Raw genomic sequence first — 19,148 nt, 5'->3', positions numbered from 1 at the left:
GAAAGGCCGAGGGGCCAATCCGTCCCTGCTGACTTAACAGCAAAGAAGAAACTTTCTTCGCATTGTTGCTGCTTCCAGAAGTGCAGACCGTTGTAAGTGCCAAATGGCTTCAAATTGTGCGTTGCAAAGTGATCTAGCTGGCCAATGACGCTGAAAAAGGCATCAACGCGATCAAGAGGAAAATGTGTGCAATTCGACTGATGACGTTGCAGAATAGTCACGTGCTGGATCACCTCACGGCCGTGGAGGGAGGGGACTGCAAGAAAATTGGCGTTTCATGTTGCACCTACTAACCTCCTAATGACACAGAAAATGGGTCCTTCACCAACATAATAGGGGCCCTGCATGTCTTCAGTACTCACATGCAAACGGAAGCTGGCATACAGGAGAGTGATTGGTTTGACAACCTTTTTTCGTGGGCACTATCCTGGATGGGGGCTATCATGAAGATGTTGGTACCTGTGATTGTGTTTGTGTCGGTGGGGGTTTGTGTCAGTGATCTTCTGTACCTGCCAGCTGGGGCTTTGGTGCTGTGCCAAAGCAGTTCCTAGTAGTGCAAGGATGATGGTATCAATTGGGGTACAGGAGACACCTTGCGGTACAAATTTTATCACAGTACAAACTGATGACCCAGACAAGTCATGTATGGTTGCAATAGAGCAATGTCTTCACCCACCAGTCACCACCACAGTTCGCCCATCCGAACCTGAGAATTACACAGAACACTGGGTAAATTTAGTAGGGGATGGAGGTTGTATATATATGACATGCACTCCCAAACAATACACACAAGCAGGGGAAAGTTTGCGCTCCATATGCGAGGCACGGGTACCAAAGGAAGGATCACCTCCATATTTGCAGGCTGAAAGATTGAAAAGGGAAAGGGTGATACAGGGGGACGAGAAGTGTGTTTGGGAGTTTGTGAATGTAGTATTTAATGAAAGGGGGCAATGCTGGGAAGGAGGGATGATCGTCCCAGACCCCCAACCGCTTTCACATGAGGCAGAAGCCTGGAAGTGTGCAGTAGAGGCTTGGGGAGGTTGCGGGGGCGAGGGGGTGTTGGCAGGAGCCATAATGCAGGGAGGGTGGTGCATGCTTCGGCTTCAGGGTACATTGGGAGTCAAACACCCTCTTAGATAATAGCAGTCATATTGGAATTGAGGCTAGGCATGAGATCCGACCTTTCCCGTCCCAGCTCTAAGAAATAGCGCCCAGATGCCCCTGTCCCAAGAACCCAAACATTCCAAAGTACCATCAGTCCCAGACCACCAACCATAAAACTGTTAGACCTTCAATTTATCAGAAAAGATCAGAAAGCAGGAACCAGTTGCCTTCCCCATAAGTCAAATGGTTTGTGCTGCGCAGTGCCGGGAGAGGCAAAACAACAACTCTAAAATGAGGGTGGGGAGCTTTGGATTGACACCAATGTGTCTGGAATCAAGCTGTAGTCTGTTAGATACAATGACCTTGAAGTATTGTAAGGAAGGCATGGGATCAACAGTAAGACAGCCACAAGTGACCAAGGTCAAGGGTGCTTATTGAACTTCAAAAAGGGTAATATAAATGCCTATCTAAACCTAAATCTACAGATGTCAGCAATCTACAACCATCAAATTATAATAATGCAGTCCTACTGGTGTCTTGTCAAAATTAAAGGGCCAAAACTATAAAACCTATTGCCAATCCTTAGCTCTAAATACAAATAGTATGGGGAATAATGTTATGGAAAAGAAAGAAGTGTTCAAAATGATATGTCAGATTTTCAGGCTTTTGGCCTCCCTTCCCCACGTTTTCAGCACAGGATAAGGCGGTTCACTCAAGAATAGCACAGTCTCTGGCTTCTTTAGCTCAAGGTAACAGTTCAATAGTCAGCATCAGGGCCTTCGGAGCGTAGGTCTCCTTGCTTCTCAAAGTCTCTTCAATCAAAGGGCCTGATGCAACCAAATAAACAACAAGTTATTTTCCTCTTCAGATTTTCACAAGTATTCACATCAGGTGAATCACTCTCCATCCCGGTTCCCCCTCAGCTGGGCTCAGATTCTTTTAGCATAAAATTCTGCACAGACTTCCCTCTGCCGGGCTCGAGCCTGTCTTTCACCTTTCACTTTATCACACAATGTTGGTAGATTATTCTTTTTCAGGTGACTCATGGTTCACCTTGAATCCTCCTCAGCTGGGCTCAAATCCCTTTAACACAGTTGTTCTCCCTCAGCTGGGCTCAGACCAATGTCATTTTTACATCAAGTATCGAAGATTTTCGAATGTGCACAGGGTTTGGCTTGACCTTTTGCAGGGCCACTTTGATTTCACAATTCGCTTTCTTTCAATGTTCACACCCTTTCGGTTGGATACCTAACAGAGACTTTCAAATGAGCACCAACGTGATGCCGGACCACTCTGTCTACGTTATCGTATCTTGGCTTCAAAGTTTATTCATTCATCTGCTGTTTTAATAATCTTCTTCATACAATGTTCCCGCTTGCAACTCTGGTTTCCACACAGACCGGTTTGGTATCAGTCTCCCCAACTCATCGGCTTTGGTGACTTCACTGGTGCTGCTTTGTTACAGGAGCCAAGGCCAGTACCACAGCGGCAAATGCCTCTCCCCGCCTTGACTATTGACGCGTGAGAGCTCCGGGTACCTCCAAGACACAATATTCTCTGTAAATATTGTGATTTGATATATACTAGCTAACCGTATTCTGTAACTATGTAACCAAGCTGAAGGGCCTTGATACCTGAGGGTTAAGTGCGCTATAGAAATAAAAAATGAAACTGAACTAAACAATACAGGATTGTTCAGCTTTAATTCCAGGTCTTACGTTTCCTATTCTCGCAGGCTCATGAAAGATATAGTCTTTTGGTGAAAAGGTCAAGGGCACTTCCCTCCTTGCAATCCTCTTTGGTCTTGCTGTCTTCCGCCTGGTATTAAACTGCCATCTTGGAACTGATGCTTCCTTGTATGTTGTGCCTTGCTAATTGTGTGCTTTTGTGCTCCGCCTTTTATCCTTGTGGGGAAGTGTGATGGAATTCAGGTATGTGTAATTATCATTAATTGCCTGACCCTGCCTGACCATTGTATTGGGACATGTCAGGTATACGGCTCGGTTTTAGTCCGTTTTTGCTCATAGTGAGTTGTCTGTGGGAATGCGTTTGTGGTGGAAAAGCGGGGGGGGGGGGTTTGAGTCCCTACATATCCTACCTGGTAGAATGGGGTAAACGCGTCGCGTTATCTGGGGTCCCACTTCCATTCCCAAAGACCCCCTCATCCAGGTGATCCTCCCGCACTGGTTCACCCCCAGGAACTGGATCCAAAAGCGATGGCCGTGTCCTGGTCACCTGAATGACAGATCCCCGGGGACTAGCTGGTGAGACACCTTCAGGTTTTTTACAGTATCCTCTTAGCCCTTGTCTGCAGTACCAGGTGCACATTAGGTTAGAGATAGAGCATGTATTGCTTTTCTTCACCTAGTAACCAATTAATTGTAGCTACATGCCTGATGACGCGCAAGGAGGATCCCACATGGAAGAAGATGGACAGAAGGGACTCGGACCAATGGCCTGGCATCTATTATTAAGCAGATAGCCTATGTATAGGGTCTCGCCAACCAGTTATTTGGATTTGTTCATTATGTACTTTACTTACCTGATGACACTGTGTGCCTTCATAATGTGTTGCTCGTACTGATTTTGCTCGAACGTTCCGTGGCAGCAGAGTGTTTTGCTGGTGCATTTCTATTTTTGTTGAAATAAAACCTTGCTTTCCTTCCAAGAGGGGTGCTGCGCCTTTTTCCCTAATGGGTTGCATTTTTCCTAGCGTTGAGGGGTGCTACACACAAAGAGGAGACAAAATATAAATGCGAGATCACCCTTGTTGTCTGTAGGTAGCACTTTGCTCTAAGGCAACAGTTGTCGCTTGTCGGAACTCTGGCCTAAGAATGGGAGCATGCCTAGGGACATGAGAGAGAGCAAGGTCCAGGGGCGGCAGTTGGAAGTTGGTTGGAGAAATGCTGGGAGCTGAAGTTGGGTTGATTTGAATGGATGGCTAACAGCCCGCTTATCACCAAAAATGAACATTACAGAAATTGAACAGGTTCTGCCAGTTTCAGACTTATAACACACAAGGTGCAGAATACCCAAACAGAATTTTTGACAAATTCACAGATCAATATTCACATTAGAAGCTACAGAAAACAACTAAATGCATATAGTGGGATTGATTGGAGCAGCACAAGAACAATTGCAGTGGCAGCAAACAGATCTAATTGTCCCTAATAGCACCTCTCTCTGATCCTAGAGAGTGATGATGAGCCGCCTATCTATGAAATGGATAGAACAAGAAGGACCCACACAACCTCACTTGTGGTGTGAATGTTGTCAGTCTCTCAACCAGTCCGCATCTTCATCAGGAAGGACACAGTGAATATTTTTTTAGGGTACTTGTGTGTTCAAAGCCAACTTGGGAGTGCTGCTTCTTCTGTTTTACAATAGCTTGTATTCAAAAGTAACATGTGAATCACTTTCATTCACATGCAAGTGCTGCTTCTGCTTCTTTGTACTAACTTTGCTTCTACGTTAGCGCTACTCACTCACCGGGTGCCTGCTTCCAATACGCAAGTAGGGACAGAGAGCCCCAGGGTTATTAACAACCTGTGAACTCACCAGATCATATGTACGTCTCTGTTCCCTTCGCCACTCAGAGGACTTCTGCTGTTGTGGCTCCTCGTGGCCCGGCAACTGCTTTGGTAAGTCTGCCTTTGTGCACGCCACTTCCAATTAGAGCTCCTCCTGCTCCTGAGGCTCTCAGCTCAACGAACGCCAGCCACTGGAGACACTCTCGAGGCCCTCAAGTGCATGCCAGCCACCTGAGACAGCATCCTGCACACTTCCTGCTGTGCAGCCTCTGCAGACCAGGTCACAAGGGGGAACGCTTTCCTCCTGCATGCTTCTTGCTATGCAACCTCTGCCCTTCCGATTTCTGGGGGCACAGACACTTTCAGGACTGGCAACTGATAGCCACCCAGCAATGGTCCTAGCGTCTTCTCTCTCCTCCAGCATCTGCCTGGGCTATCAGTATGAACCATGCTGCTTCTGCTTCTGACTTCTTTGACTCTCTACCAACAACGGCAACTCTCTGGCATGCACCTGAGGGGCCTTTTAAGCTTTTCTGTTTCCCTCAGGTGTGGGCCATCTGCACCAATGAACTGACCGCTCCTGTAATATTGTGCCTTTTCAGCCCTCTTCTTCATCCCATTACTAAGGGGATTATGGGACTTGAAGTCCCAAAGGGAAACATTAGGTTTTCTTAATTCTGTTGTTTTACAATAAGCCATTAGAAGATGGAAGCTTCTGGGAAAGTTGAACAAGGGGGTCTTCCATTCCTCCTGACCTGCTTCCCCCTCATGTAATCCTCCCGCAGAGCACCACCCCCATGTTCGCCATCAAAAAGTGTCTGCCTTTCCCTGGCCACAAGAGAAGGGTCCCAGGCCAGGTTTTCTGGGGGGGATTATTGCTGATTCATTACAGCACCCACCTTCTGGAACTCGATTCCGGTGACAGCTCGAAAGGCCACCACAATTGTTCAATTTCGCGAATCCCTCACAACATGACTTTTTCAACAGAACCTGACCAAGAACTAACTGCAATGCGTTCACACACCAACATACAGACCCAACTCACAGTACTGCGCTACTGTTAAAAGATGCCAGCCCAAATGCTGGCTACCCACACTCTGTATAGCAATCCGCTGCTCTCGAGCTAGATCTGCGCTTTAAACAATAAAATGAAAAATCAAATCGTAAGGGAGGAAGGAAGCTAACGTGTTTTCTTGACAGAGTACCACCTGTAGGCCACCACGGTGGTTGTCTTACAGTGACCCGTCTTGAAGGTGTGGGCTGCTTCTGTGGCTCTGATTCCTATGTGCAGCACAGCATAAGGAATCCTCAAGAGATGCAAGAAACAAGGTGGACGAAAACATGGAAATTACCAGAGCAGATAATGCGCTCATTTTATTTTATATTATTGCATATAGTGCAACCTTAGTTCAAGAGCAGCAGAGCGCTTTACAAAGTCCGGGTGCAAGCATTAGGCCTGGCATTTCATTCAGTAGACTACTGGAGGCAGTGCAGCATTTTTATTCCACGGACAAGTATTGTTGAAAGGCCACGTTTTTAGTGTTTTGTGAAACTGGGGGTTGGTGGGGGAATTTCGAGACTCTACCGGAATTGAGTTCAAGATGGTTGGAACATGGCAGAAGATCGACTGCTTGCATGTCTTCTCTTTATGGTTAGATTAGGCTCGAACCTTGTGATGGTTTTTGCTTTGTGCGCCCGAGAGTTGCCACCTGTGTTCCACACCATTTGGTTGGCTTGAGCCTCTCCCCCTGGTGCTAATAAGGAATAAAATAGTCCAACGTTCACACAAGTGGCATCTCAGGCAAAGTTCTATTAAGAATGTCGGGTGCAGTTATTGCATTGCTAAGCACAGTTTGGAGGAAATCTAAACTTAAATGCATACGTGTTAAAGTCCACATCAGTCGGGTTGTGCATCTAAAAATCTGCATTGCATGAGCTCGCCAAAGCAGGTGTCGCTGTGGTTTGTCCCTTTTCTAGCAGGAAAACCATTTGCCATTTTGTGTATATCTTCACTTCTTGAAAAAGACAAAAACATTATGTGGGCAACATAGAAAACGACTCGTATTGAAAATGTATTCATAATTCTGAATTCAAGAAGTGCCAGAAATCAAGAAATAAAGCAGGCAGGATTGCCATTACCTCGCCTGGGACAATTTCATCTCTACCACTACAAACCATTCATGGCTGGTTAAACTATTTCTGGGTTTATTACTAATTCCCAAAACAAAGTTGGAAGAATGAGTCAGGACACAAGTGAGTTTATTCTTACAAAGGAGACCGCTGGGGCACACATACGTGCCCAACTCACTGCATCAAGTTCTCAACCGCTTTTGTCAAGTGTTCTGGAACTGTGCTTCCAGAACACTTGACATGGTGATAATATGATCATAACAATGAAAGACAAGAAAGAAAACGACAGTGGGGAAGGAATTTCGGAGGCGGGGGAGGGTTAGGAAATATGGCGAGGGACCGTGGGGGGGAAAGGAAATCCTAAAACATATTGCAAGAAACACACAGGTCAAAAATGCATTAACTCATCTCTGATGAAAAGGATGCAATTCAATAATATATGAAATCATTTCTAGTGTTTGGGAAAATTCTTCTCTGTGCAGGTCGTCCGGTATCCTCTGGAGGATGTGAAAACTGTTGCATATTTCCATCTCCCACATCCTCCACATTGGGGTGAACAACGTCATCAGTAACACCCTCATCCGTGCGAACAATGTCATCACAGGACCAAACTTTGCCATCTTCCAGCACTATGGTTTTCTTTCCCACCCTTCCAATCCGTTGAGCTTTTTTTTCAAAATTAGGAACACTCTTTCGCCACTCTCGGATGCTCCCGATCTCTCACTAGCTCTCCTTCCTTCAATACTACTTCACTGTTAGCTCTCACCCGATCCTAATGCTCTTTGAACTACTTCTGTTGTTCTCTTACTCTCCTGAGGATTTCATCCACATCGAGCTTCTTGACGCTCTTCCCTATTAACCACGAGGGACTCAGCCTCCCACAATGCACTCTCCCTCTCATCATGACAAATGATTCAATTTCGGTCGCTGTATGTGGAGTCATTGTGTATGCATTTCATTATTCTCTCAGTGTCTCCTTCCATGCTAATGAGTTTGCTACAGCTAACTGTATCATTCTTTTCATGAAACCATTCATGCTCTCGACAAGACAATCGATGCATATATGCAGTGCCTCTATATTGAATTCCCCGATCTTTTAAGAATGTTTGCATGTTCTCGGAAATGAACTGCGCTCCACTGTCAGTTACTAGTTATTCTGGATCACGTTTTCTGTCAAATACCGTTTCTAGAAATGTCTCAATTTTTCCTGTTGTCACATTTTCCTCCATGACGCACCACTCCACCCACTTCATTGTGTAATCAATAAGAACTACTATAAACACCTTCCACTGCTCAAGGCCCTCAAAAGGACCTACTATGTCTATTGCTAATTTTTTCCATATCGACTCCCGAACTTGAACAGGTTGCAGGGGTGTTACGTCTGTTTTCTTTGATTTGTCATTAACAGCACAAGCCTGACATGACTTCACCAGACCCTCTGCCTCGCTCCACATTCCAGGCCACCAATAATTCTCTCTCACTCTTCTCTTTGTGAGATTCCTCCTTAGGTGTCCTCCATGTGCCAAATTAAGGTTTCTGTTTGTCATGGACTTTGGTGGAATTATGCAGTCACCTCTAAGCATGTATTATATGTGCTCTGTGATCTCATCACGGATCTGGTCATATTCTGGAAGAGCATTTCCTATACTCTCGCATCCTTCACGTATGGCACCCCTCAACATTTGTTGTTCAGGATCTTCAGATCCTTCATTCAGCTATTCCTCTTTTCCAAATCCTTCCTGAATCTGTGAATTCGGTCTCTTCTATTCCACACTGACCTGCTCCTCCAGGCCACTGGATTTGAGAAAAAACAATCAGCAATGACATTCCCTTTTCCTGGTGTACATATCACTCTGGCATTGTATTGCATGATCTCTAACATCCATCTGCGAATCCTTGGTGACACTAGGTGTGGGTTCTTAGAATTCATTATGCAGATAAGAAGTTTGTGATCCGTCTTTAAAATCCATGGCATGCCCCAAATGAGTGTCCTGAAATGTTCTAGTGCCCATTCTACGCCTAGAGCTTCCTTTTCAATAGTGGAATAGTTTAATTCTGCCTCCTTTAGCACTTAGGAGGCAAAGGCAATGGTAACGTCTCTACCATCTTCAATTTGTTCAAGTACTCCTCCCAGTCCTACATTACTGGCTTATACTGTTATAATGATGGTAGCTGCTCATTGTAAGAGTCAGTGCTTTGCTGATATTACTCTTTAATATCTCCCACTCGTTTTGGCAGTGTTGAGGCCACTCAAATGTTACACACTTGGTAATGAGTGCCATCATGTGATGTGTGATGTGTTTTCTCTGTGAAGCATACAACAAACCTTGAGTAATATCCAAGGAAAGATCTGAGTTGGTCCTTGTTGGCGGGGATAGTCATGGTCGTCATCATTTCCACAAGTTCCTTCTTTGGTTTTATTCCTTCACTATTTATTATGTGTCTTCATTATGTCACCTCTTGCACTTTAATTTTACACTTCTCTATCTTTAGCGTTAGTCCTTATTCTCTAATTACTTGCAGGACACTTAAATGCTTGGCATTTTGCTCCTCTTTAGTGCGCGTCGCTATCAAAATGTCAGAAGTAGACCCCTTCTAGACCTCCAAACAATTGCTGCATAAGTCTTTGAAAAACTGCAGCTGCTGATGCCAAACAAAAGGCATGCATTTGTATCTAAATAAACCCAAGGGAGTCACAAAAGATGTCAAATGTTTTGACTCTTCATCTAGCACTGCTTGTACGCAGATTTCAAATCCAAAGTTGTGAAATACTTGCCAGGCTTCATTGTCATTAAGAGCTCATTGATGTTTGGTAGCGGATGTTGGTCAAACCAGATCTTATTATTGAGGTCTCTCAGGTCTACGCCCATGTGTATCGAGCCGTCTGCCTTCTGCACTATAACAATAGGAGATAACCAATATGAGCACTCATTTCGTTCTATGATGTCTTCTCTGCAGAGTCCCCTCAATTCTTTCTGAAGTGCATCTTTGGTGCCAACAGGAATGTTCCTCACCTTGTGTACTATTGGTTTTGGTCCTCTTCTTAGCACTATGCAGTGTTTAAATCCTTGGAGTGTTCCAACTGTATCATTAAAAACTTGTAGGAATTGTTCAACCAAACTCTCCTTGGAGGAAAGCTCTTGTGTTGTGATGCTCAATAGTGACTTCTCTTCTCCTGGATGAATCCTGGATGAATCCTCATTCACAACGCAGCCTGTTCAGCCCATCCTAGCACAGACAATGCTTTCTGAGGTACAAATAACTAGCAATACATTTCTCTTTCTCTAAACTTGAGGTGTACCCACTTAAACCCTAATATGTTGATGGGAGTTTCACCATAACCAGTTGCTCTCACATTGCAGTATTTCAATTCTTGGGTGGAACAACCCAACTCATTCTGAAACGTAAGGACATCCACAATTGGTATAAGGTGATCCCATGTCTATCATCACTTCAAGCGGTACTTTATTCACTTCAACCATTTCCCAAGGTCCTCTTTTTTTTAGGTGCCTTGAGTGATAGGATGCATATCGAATCTTCTTGAGGATCATTGATAGTGAGAAGGCTGCTGGGTCCCCCTATTGGTTCAAGTACTCTTATGATGTATTGGTTCAAGTACTCTTATGATGTGATGTCATTTAGGTCTGGGGTTTTTGCACAATCTTCCAAAATGTCCTAACATGCCACATTTATAACACTCCGCATTGGCAGCTGGACACTCCCTTTCAATATTCCGGTGTCTACTGCGTCCACACTTGTAGCTTTTTGACTGAGGGTGTTCGCTCTTCTCAGATCTGTCATGTTATGGTTGCTATGTTTTTCTTCACTGGGGCAACAATCGCCCCGTTGTTGTCATCCTCATACTCTTCTTTTCTTTTATTGGCGGCCCCTTCCTCTTGTTGTACACCATTCATGCACTTCTTTCCTAATTCAAGTGTCCTAGCCAGATAAATTCCTTGATCCAATGTCAAAATTGCCAGAGTCACTGCTGGATTTGTTGATCTGAGGTGTGTAGTATTGAGGTCTGAGTTGTGTAGTTCTGAGGCCTGAGGTGTGTAGTACTAGTTGATCTTTGATGTCTTCATCTAGAACTCCAGTGAACTTGCAAGAGGCAATGAGTCCCCTAAATGTCGCTATATAATTATCCACAGATTCCTCTTTATTTAGGTTCCTCAAAAAAAAGAAAAATCTCTCCAGAGCAACATTTGTTTTGTTCCCGAAGTGCTTCTCTAGTTTTGCCAGTGCTGATTCATCCTTTCTAGCTGGTCCTGAGGAACTGCTGGCTTCTTCCCCCTCGCCCTCCCCCCTTTCTGGGTAAGCTATTTCAGGCAAGGTGCAAAAAATCCTCAAAGCCTCAACACCAATACAATTGAGTAAAAATGCTTCTTTCAAGTTGTCATTAAACTTTCCTCCACCCAGGGCACGTGGTATACTTGAAAAGAGTCCACCCATTACTCCCAAGGTATGGTAGGTTCTCCTGGAGTGACCAGGAATGCACATGGGGCAGGCGTGTTTTGCATTGCTTTTGATGTTCAGTATGGGTAGTCACTGTTCACCACCCTTTGTTCCTTGAACAGTTTCCTTCAATTATTCTTTCTTGGTAAGTCTGACTTTGCTCTGATGCAAAACTGAATTTTCTTTGTTTTTTTATATTACACTCCGTTGTGGATAGTATTCCTGTATTATTGTTTTTGTTCAAGTGATTTGCTGTGTGCGCTGTTCTTTATATCTTCACTGTGTACCTTTCCTAGCAGACACACGCTACACGGAAAAGCGTTGCCATGGTACCCATGCAAACAAATGGGGAACTTAGCACGTCGGAGGGTACTTTTTTCTAATACTGCAAATCAGCAGCAGTGCTTGCGGTGATCCCGTGGCGTTGGTCGCGCGCTCCTGTTTACTTTTGTGATTGGGGGTAGTGGTCTTTTCTAGCCCTCCTTTTTGCTGTGGTGGTGGGGAAGCAAAACACTCTCCCGGGGCGGCCGATCGATGTTCCCCCTTCACTCACAGGTAAGGTTATGTGGGGCAGCTCGCCTTCCTTGGGGTCTCCCCTGCACTGTGGACAGCTTCCTCGTCGCAAAATTGTTGTGAATAAGAGGCACACTTGTAGAGGGACACAAGTGAGTTTATTCTTACAAAGAAGACCTCTGGGCCACACATACGTGCCAAGCTCACCACATCAAGTTTTCAACCACTTTTGTCAAGTGTTCTCGAACCAGAGTTCCAGAACACTTGACATGGTGACAATGTGATATACCACTGCCAAGTGGCCCCATGCCATGTGTGACATCTTCATACAGCCTTTCCTTTTCGCTACTAGCACTTTGCATCTGGGGACTTGAAGACCACTTACAGAAGCATTAAACTAACAATCCCAGAATACAAAGTGCTGTTTACATGCCAGATAGGAGGTGTCCAGCTAGCTCAGGCCCAGGCATTCTAATACTTGTAATGCTCAATAATATGAAAGGAAATACAACTCCACGTGCTGCACGAGAAAATGTACAAGGGCCAAAAAGCCAGGACTGGCATTAGCATCTAATCTATGAAAGAAAGCCAACTGAGAGTGTTGTTTCTGTACATTTCTGATAATAGTGTAAAGTAAGGCGCGCGATGTTTAGTGAGTTAGAAAACTAGTTTTCACAGTCTTCAGAATGCCCTTTTCACCTGTTACCTCTCACGCAGATTACTATTATTTGAAAGAAGATAACATGTTTCCTATTGATAATCAAGGGAGTCCATGCAATGAGACAAAATGCGCATTTTGTGAGAAACCACGTCCAGTGCACTGAGACTTGCATTCGTCTACACTGACTTGATAAAATAAGTACCATTGAGTTACATAATGATAACAACTGTTATTTACAATGCTATGAAATAGAACAATAGAGCTTTATAAGTGCTGTTTAAAACCAAGTCTCAAGACCGCAATCGTCATATGACAAGAGGCAGAAAGAGGAAGTACACTGTTCTGGTGATCACATGTATTTACTTTAATTTATTGTGCATTTGTAAGTCTGTCTCATGGCTGTGCCCTTCCTGGCCCCATGTCAGCAGTGACTTCATAAGAGCGATTGTTGACTCTTGCCGCCAACATGTCAGCAAAGACTTGACAAGAGACATCAAGGTATAGCGCTCATTAATCCCTCACCCCACTCCCTATACATTTTGGGGGGCAGGCTCGCCACACTACTTTCCTGTCCTTCTCATCATTCCAAACAGCTGCAGCCGTCGCCTAGTAACCAGATAAAGACCTTCGGAATCAAGAAGTGGAATTCCTTGGTGTTCCAGTAGCTTTGCCAGACTGGACGGTCCCTGACACTAAGGGCGGAAATCCGAGGAGGACTGGGTAAGAGACTGGGTTATATCGTGGTGAAAGGGGAAGAGAAGGGGATAAGACCGACTGCGATGGAGGAAGGGGTCCCACCAAATGTGCAGTTCCTTCCATCTCCACAATCAAACAGTACGGTCTGGACATCTTGAGGTACAGGGTCCAAGCCGAAGGGGGACTTCATTTTGAAAAATACTGGTGCCAATATGGAAGCTTATCTATTTGAGGGTTTTAGTTGGTAATGGGTTTAACGGTGAACCTAAAGCCTGGACATTTACCCGTAAGAGTAATTTTTATTGTTGATTGATTGTGAAGAAGTATGCCCAGCTAATTTAAAGTGAGCAAGTGCTCTGTAGGGTTGGGGATAATAGTTTGGAGCGGTTGTAAAGGAGCCACGGATTTGTGGGATGTCATTTTTGAAGAATTCGGGCAGCTGCCTGCAGATGAAGAGGGGGAGAGAGTTGGTATGAATGCATTGAGCGTGTGTGCGTGTCTGTGGGAGTTATTGGGCAGTGCTCAGTATTTATTTATGCATGTTGGTTGAGCTGAGTGTTCTGAAGATATACCGTTGTTTAAGGTTTTTCTGACACTGCACCAATAAACAGTGGTAACAAAATGGCAAATCTCGTTGTGAAGGCTGGAGGTAGTCTGTTATTTTTGTTTTATGCTTTTTTTTCTGAACAATACAGTAATTGGCATTTGGCAGTGAGAGATGTTAAACATTTGGTTGTAGGATTTCGGTTGGCACCATGATGTTGAAGTGTTAGGGGAGAATTCTCTGTAAAGGCTAATTTCCCAAACCTAGTGAGTCCCCCAGCAGCTTTGCTGGATTTTTGGGGTTTATTTTTTTCTCCTGCTAAGAGTGAGACTCTTTTCCTCCCACTCTTAGACATGATTTGAGGTGTTCCTTTGACTTTGTATGTGTTCTATGGGCTATGGGGTCCTGTACCCCATAGGGCTTCATGTGTTTTTGGTATGTGGGTTACACAGCACCCTCCGTGCCGTAACCTAGGGGTGTCGTAGCGACCCCCAAACATAGACTCCATGCCCTGGGACTGACTACCATCTCCCAGGGCATGTAAAGTCACCATTGGCTTTGCTAGTCTCACATTGTGAACAGAACCAGTTCAAACCATCCTATTGTGGACGTACTGGTCGGGGCAATTCGATTGCCCCGGGGTCTGTTGTTCAAGGGGGCACTGTCCAGTTCCCCCCGACCAAGTTTTGGCTGGTGGCAGTGGATACTACTTTTTATATTCGACCGCGAATATATTCCTATGGGATTTTCCCATTGTTCGTGGCTACCACTTTTTTATATAGCCTCGAACATACCGCCGGTTTATTAAATTAATATTAATTCACCGGTTGGTAATTTTTGCCGAAACTTGATTCCAAAATGGCGTTTGTGTTCGCTTCTGTGACTCCAACCCAAGTCAAGCCCTTTGTTCCACTTTTTGGCAGGCTTCTCCACAGAAGCCTCCAAAAGTGGTGCCACTCTGTCTGGGTACCACAGGGGGTGTGGGAGGGGGTTTAGGCAGCCTGGACTGAGTTGCCTCAGCAACTCAAGTCGCACTCTTGTGTGATTGGCCCAAGTGGTGAGCCGCCCTGCTCACCACTTTGCATGTTTGATTGACAGCTAGGCTGAATGAATGGGGGTTTTCTGCTTAAAAGCAGGGCTTTGGGGACTGGAATTTCAGAAGTCGCCACAGGACCTAAAGAATCCGAGGAGGGAGAAGCCGAGCCGACCTGCAACAACGACACCACCGGTGGAGCCCTGCGGAACCGTCTCACCACTTTTCCCGACGACAGAGGAGATCTCCAGCCCAGAGAGTCTTCTTCCTTTGACTGGTGGGGATAACCAGTTTGCCTCTCTTTTCGTCTTCCTGGACCATCTCGTGGCTGCCTAGCACCCCAGCAACCGGAATACCATGGATCACCACTAAAGCGAAGAAAAGGGTGGTACCTTGTAACCGGGAAACTCTGCGGCTGGTTTCTTCCCTGGCAGCGCAACGACCTTCAGCTTTCCTCCACGTCGAGACCTCCTCTTCCTCTGGACGAAACACCGACTTGCACCCGCTCCCAGGAACAACTGCCCCCGTTGGAGCGTTCTTCCCACTTTCAGGTACTGTGTCCCGCCTGGCTTCCCTTGCGACAGATCGTTCGGGGTGACAGTAAATCCTCGACTTTCTAACCTGGGCTAGCCTGGGACCTGTTAACTAACTTTTCCTGACTTGATCTCAATCTTTTGTGAACTTTCTACAAAAACTCTTTGGGCATCACCTCACTGTGTGATCCTGGACACATTTCGCTTGCTCTCTCTAAGAGTGGGTCTGGCATTTGAACTTCCTTGCTCCCCAGTAGACATTGCCTAACCTGCCTCACTGTGGTTCTTTGAAAAGTATTGAAATTTGTGTGCTTTCATAACTCTGCCTTTTTCCCTCCCTTCTTAATAACTTATTAGAGTGCCATCTTATGTTAAGCGCTCACCTCTGTCTGAAAATAAGTGGTGTTTCTCATTAAGACTTGTCTAATAAGTAATTAGGGTTGTATATATATATAATAGCAACTGTGTGTTGAATTTATTTACCTCTCTTTGTGCTAGTATAATTTACAAGTGTGTCTTTGAATAAATAATTATATACTTTTACACCAAAGCTCTGGTCAGTGTTTGCTTGTGCTACTGTGTCTCTGGACCTATTGTGTATACTCTATATACTGCCTAACTCATCTTGAGAGAAGTCTGACTGCTCAGCCACAGCTACCAGGTAAATCTGGGTGGTACAGGCTGCTACCAATTGGGTTTACTGCCAACCACCTGTAGTCCTAAATCTTTTGCAGTGGTCCCTAAGGGAACTGCACAGGTGTCTGCCTAACATGAAGGAAGGGGAAAGCCAGCCCAAGAAGCTGTGTCTGAAATGGAAAAATGTGAGAGGATAGGAACCAGTGAATGGCCAGACTGTGACATAGGCACTTAGCAAGTTATCTGGGAGGATGGTGAGCATGGGGTTGAGCACGTGCCCTTCTGAATGGGTGGGTACCACAGCAGTCATCCACCCTGATGCTCAGCCATTAGAATTGAATTTAGAGGAGTGCACTGTACCGGAATGAATATCAAAACATTTCACAGCGGTCTGCCACATTCAGCTCCCCAGACGTTTTGTACTATGACTCCCATGATCCCTCAAGATTGTTACGCTGACTAGGGCTGATGGGAGTTGTAGTCCAAAGCATCTGCCAATGGTTGAAGACCCCTGATTAAGGGTAACACCCTTGCAGTCAGTGTCAGTTGATTGCGAAGGTCTGCAATGTGAACGACTGCCAATTTTTCAAAACAGACACGTACTTAAAAATATATTTTTTTCGGTTTGTTTCAAAAGAATGCGTTTTTTTAAAAAAAAAATCCTAGTAATTTTCCTCTCACCAGGAGCTGCTTGGCTTGATTATTGTGAGATTTACTAGCTCATACTTTAGTGTGTATTTGGAATCCCATTCTCTGCGACCATAATAAATCGTAGGTAACAGTTTTCGTTTTTGCACACATCATGTACTCCGCTCCTCGGAGACATGCCTTTTGATGTTGGTATTTTATTTGTATCGCAAGTGTTTCAGAGCGCGACAAGGCAAGGGAAGGGGACAAGGGAGAACAAAAACAATGATCTTCACCCGAGAGGTTTCGGAACGAAAATGCATTATTTTTACTTTGTAAGTTTACATTTGTCATGCAATTGAAACCTCACAGTTTGCCTTATTTTTTTAATTTAACTGCGCACACCTTAATCTGCTTTTCTAGAATATTGCAAAGAAAATAGTGACTTGCACTGCAAATACCCACATGTGTAGGCAGAAGCGCATTGTCTTGCTTAAGAGTTTTATTTCCCTTTCTGGATGCATGCGTTCAGTCTTTAAGGCTCCCCAGAAGCAAACATCCACACCTGCAAATAGCTGAGAAAGTGTTAATCGTGAGTGAAATAGCCCTTGAATTTCAAACCGTGAGAAATATGTTCTTTTAGAGTGATAAACGAAATGTTATTGCTACCCTTTTCAGCACTAAACATGCTTTCTAATAACTTTGTAATACAAAGACTCGAATAAGACTGTGGTATCAGAACATTATGATCCCTGTAGCTCAAGGGCAAGGAGTGCAGTTGGGTCTTTAGGTGGCACTATTTTTCCAAGGCACAGAGGGTTCAGTGTTTGTTTTGATTGTTTTGATTGTGCACTTCCTTTGTTAAACGTAAAACGTGTTATGAACCTAAAGAAGCAAAGTGAATATATACATGTAAGGGTGTCCTGAAAGTATGCATTGTATATAGTTAAATTCTTCCCCAAAATGTGCATTTTTCAGAAGATAATCTGGGGGAAATGTGTTTTTCACGACTTCCAAATGTCTGCAGACTTTACCCCTCTCAGCTGTGGTTCTCAATGAAATAACACCTAAATGATTTCTCTTTTTTTATAGGAATAACAGGAATCAGTCCATCATTGTCAGTGGGGAGTCAGGTGCTGGAAAGACTGTTTCTGCCAGATATGCTATGAGATACTTTGCTACAGTCAGTAAATCCAGCAGCAAAGCAAACGTGGAAGATAAAGTACTTGCAACAAATCCAATAACAGAAGTAGGTACCTCTTTCACTACTGTAGTGCATGAAGGATATGTGACCAGTTGCCTAGGCAAACAAAAGCCAACTTTCCCAAACTCTAGGATGTCCTCAAAGCATGGTGCGAATACAGTCTTCAAATCTTACGAAGTCAAGAAAAAGAAAAAGAAAAAAACTAGCCACGTGTACAAGAAATTTGCTTAAAATGCAGGGGTATATGTAATCTCATTGTCCGGTTGGAAGAAATGGATAGTATAAATTCAGGGAAGACACAAAGAGAAAGAATATTGACCTGGACAATGATTTCAAATCTCTTATACAATGAGACCAATCCATTTGAGAGGGGATAGTAGGATTGAGAGACAGAAGAGGGAAGGAGATCATGCAAAATATATTTGCAATCTTATGAAGTGAAGGAGAGTGGAAATCAAGCTGGTAATTGGATGGTGGTGAACCAGGAATCTAATGGGATTGGGGGCCTCAGAGTTCTGAGCTGTCATGTAACTTGCCTGTGATCTGAATGTGTCATATCTGACACCTTGTTTCAGATATGTGTCACCTGTGCTGTCGTTCACATGCAAACTGTGGCTCAATTATGCAGGAACCTCAGTTTCATAATTCAAGACGGGGAATTTTTTCTCAATCTTTAACCACCCAAAAAGCAGGCACTACATAATTCAACAGCGGGGCACATGTGGAAACCTGAGTTCTTGCACTGTTGAATAATGTAGCCATCGCACCCGAGATGGGAGTGAGGCGGGCCGATAACAGCCCGCCTCACTCGGGCCACAGCAAGTGCGCTGGGCCATTTACTCCATAGGTATTCACACCCCAGAACTGGAGCACAAAGCTCTTGTCCAGCAGATAAGTGGGAGAATAGATGTGGGTAGGGAAATGGTTCTAATGTCATTGGGGCAGGGGGTAAAGGGGGATGTTGGAGGCAACAGGGAGAGGCTCCCCGTTGCTGGCCCACAATCAAGATGGCGTGACCTGGGGAAGGGCCTTGGGTGGCTAGAAAGAGCGGGTGGTACACAGTGTATTCTCGCCTGCTCTTCCAGCCACCTGAGTAGTTATGGGCCCTTGCCAGGGTGCAAATGTAAGTAGAAAAGCCTTTTGTATAAGGAAAAAGTGTGGATCTCTTGCATTTCTCCTGTCGGTGAAAAACACATTCACTTTCTCAATTGGGAATGCATGTTTGCTCTGCATCTGCAAATGAGCAGTCTTTCATAGCAATTTCTCAAAGATGCAGAATATAGACCCTAGTAAGCTTTACCTGCATGCCAAACATACTAAAGTGACAAATCATCAGTGTTGTGTGGCGCGTCAAACATAGGAGACCAACAAGAAGACATGGTTCAGCCATAAGAGTTTTATATTTACTAAAGGAAAGACTGCCTCCACCTTCCCAACAACTTTGATGATGGTGTTCCTACAGCTTCAAAAGAAAATAAACGG

The 19,148-nt window shown here is 44.6% G+C and overlaps 1 protein-coding gene across 2 annotated transcripts in view; it reads left to right on the top strand.

The window, feature by feature from the left end:
* The window catches only part of MYO5C (myosin VC), a 1,282,854-nt gene that overhangs the window by 207,942 nt on the left and 1,055,764 nt on the right, over positions 1–19,148 (top strand). The window contains exons 1-2 of one of the 2 annotated variants that reach the window (XM_069624843.1): positions 12,886–13,113; positions 17,555–17,711. In XM_069624843.1, coding sequence (XP_069480944.1) covers positions 17,628–17,711 — 84 coding nt within the window. In that variant the 5' untranslated portion in view covers positions 12,886–13,113; positions 17,555–17,627. Of the gene's footprint in view, positions 1–12,885; positions 13,114–17,554; positions 17,712–19,148 lie in introns of those variants that run through there. The other variant, XM_069624842.1, reaches the window with a different exon arrangement.

Source organism: Ambystoma mexicanum, chromosome 11 (genome assembly GCF_040938575.1).
Source record: "Ambystoma mexicanum isolate Mex_15411 chromosome 11, UKY_AmexF1_1, whole genome shotgun sequence".
NCBI lineage: Eukaryota > Metazoa > Chordata > Amphibia > Caudata > Ambystomatidae > Ambystoma > Ambystoma mexicanum.
Note: the sequence above shows the minus strand (reverse complement) of the source record. Positions and strands in the feature narration are given on the sequence as shown.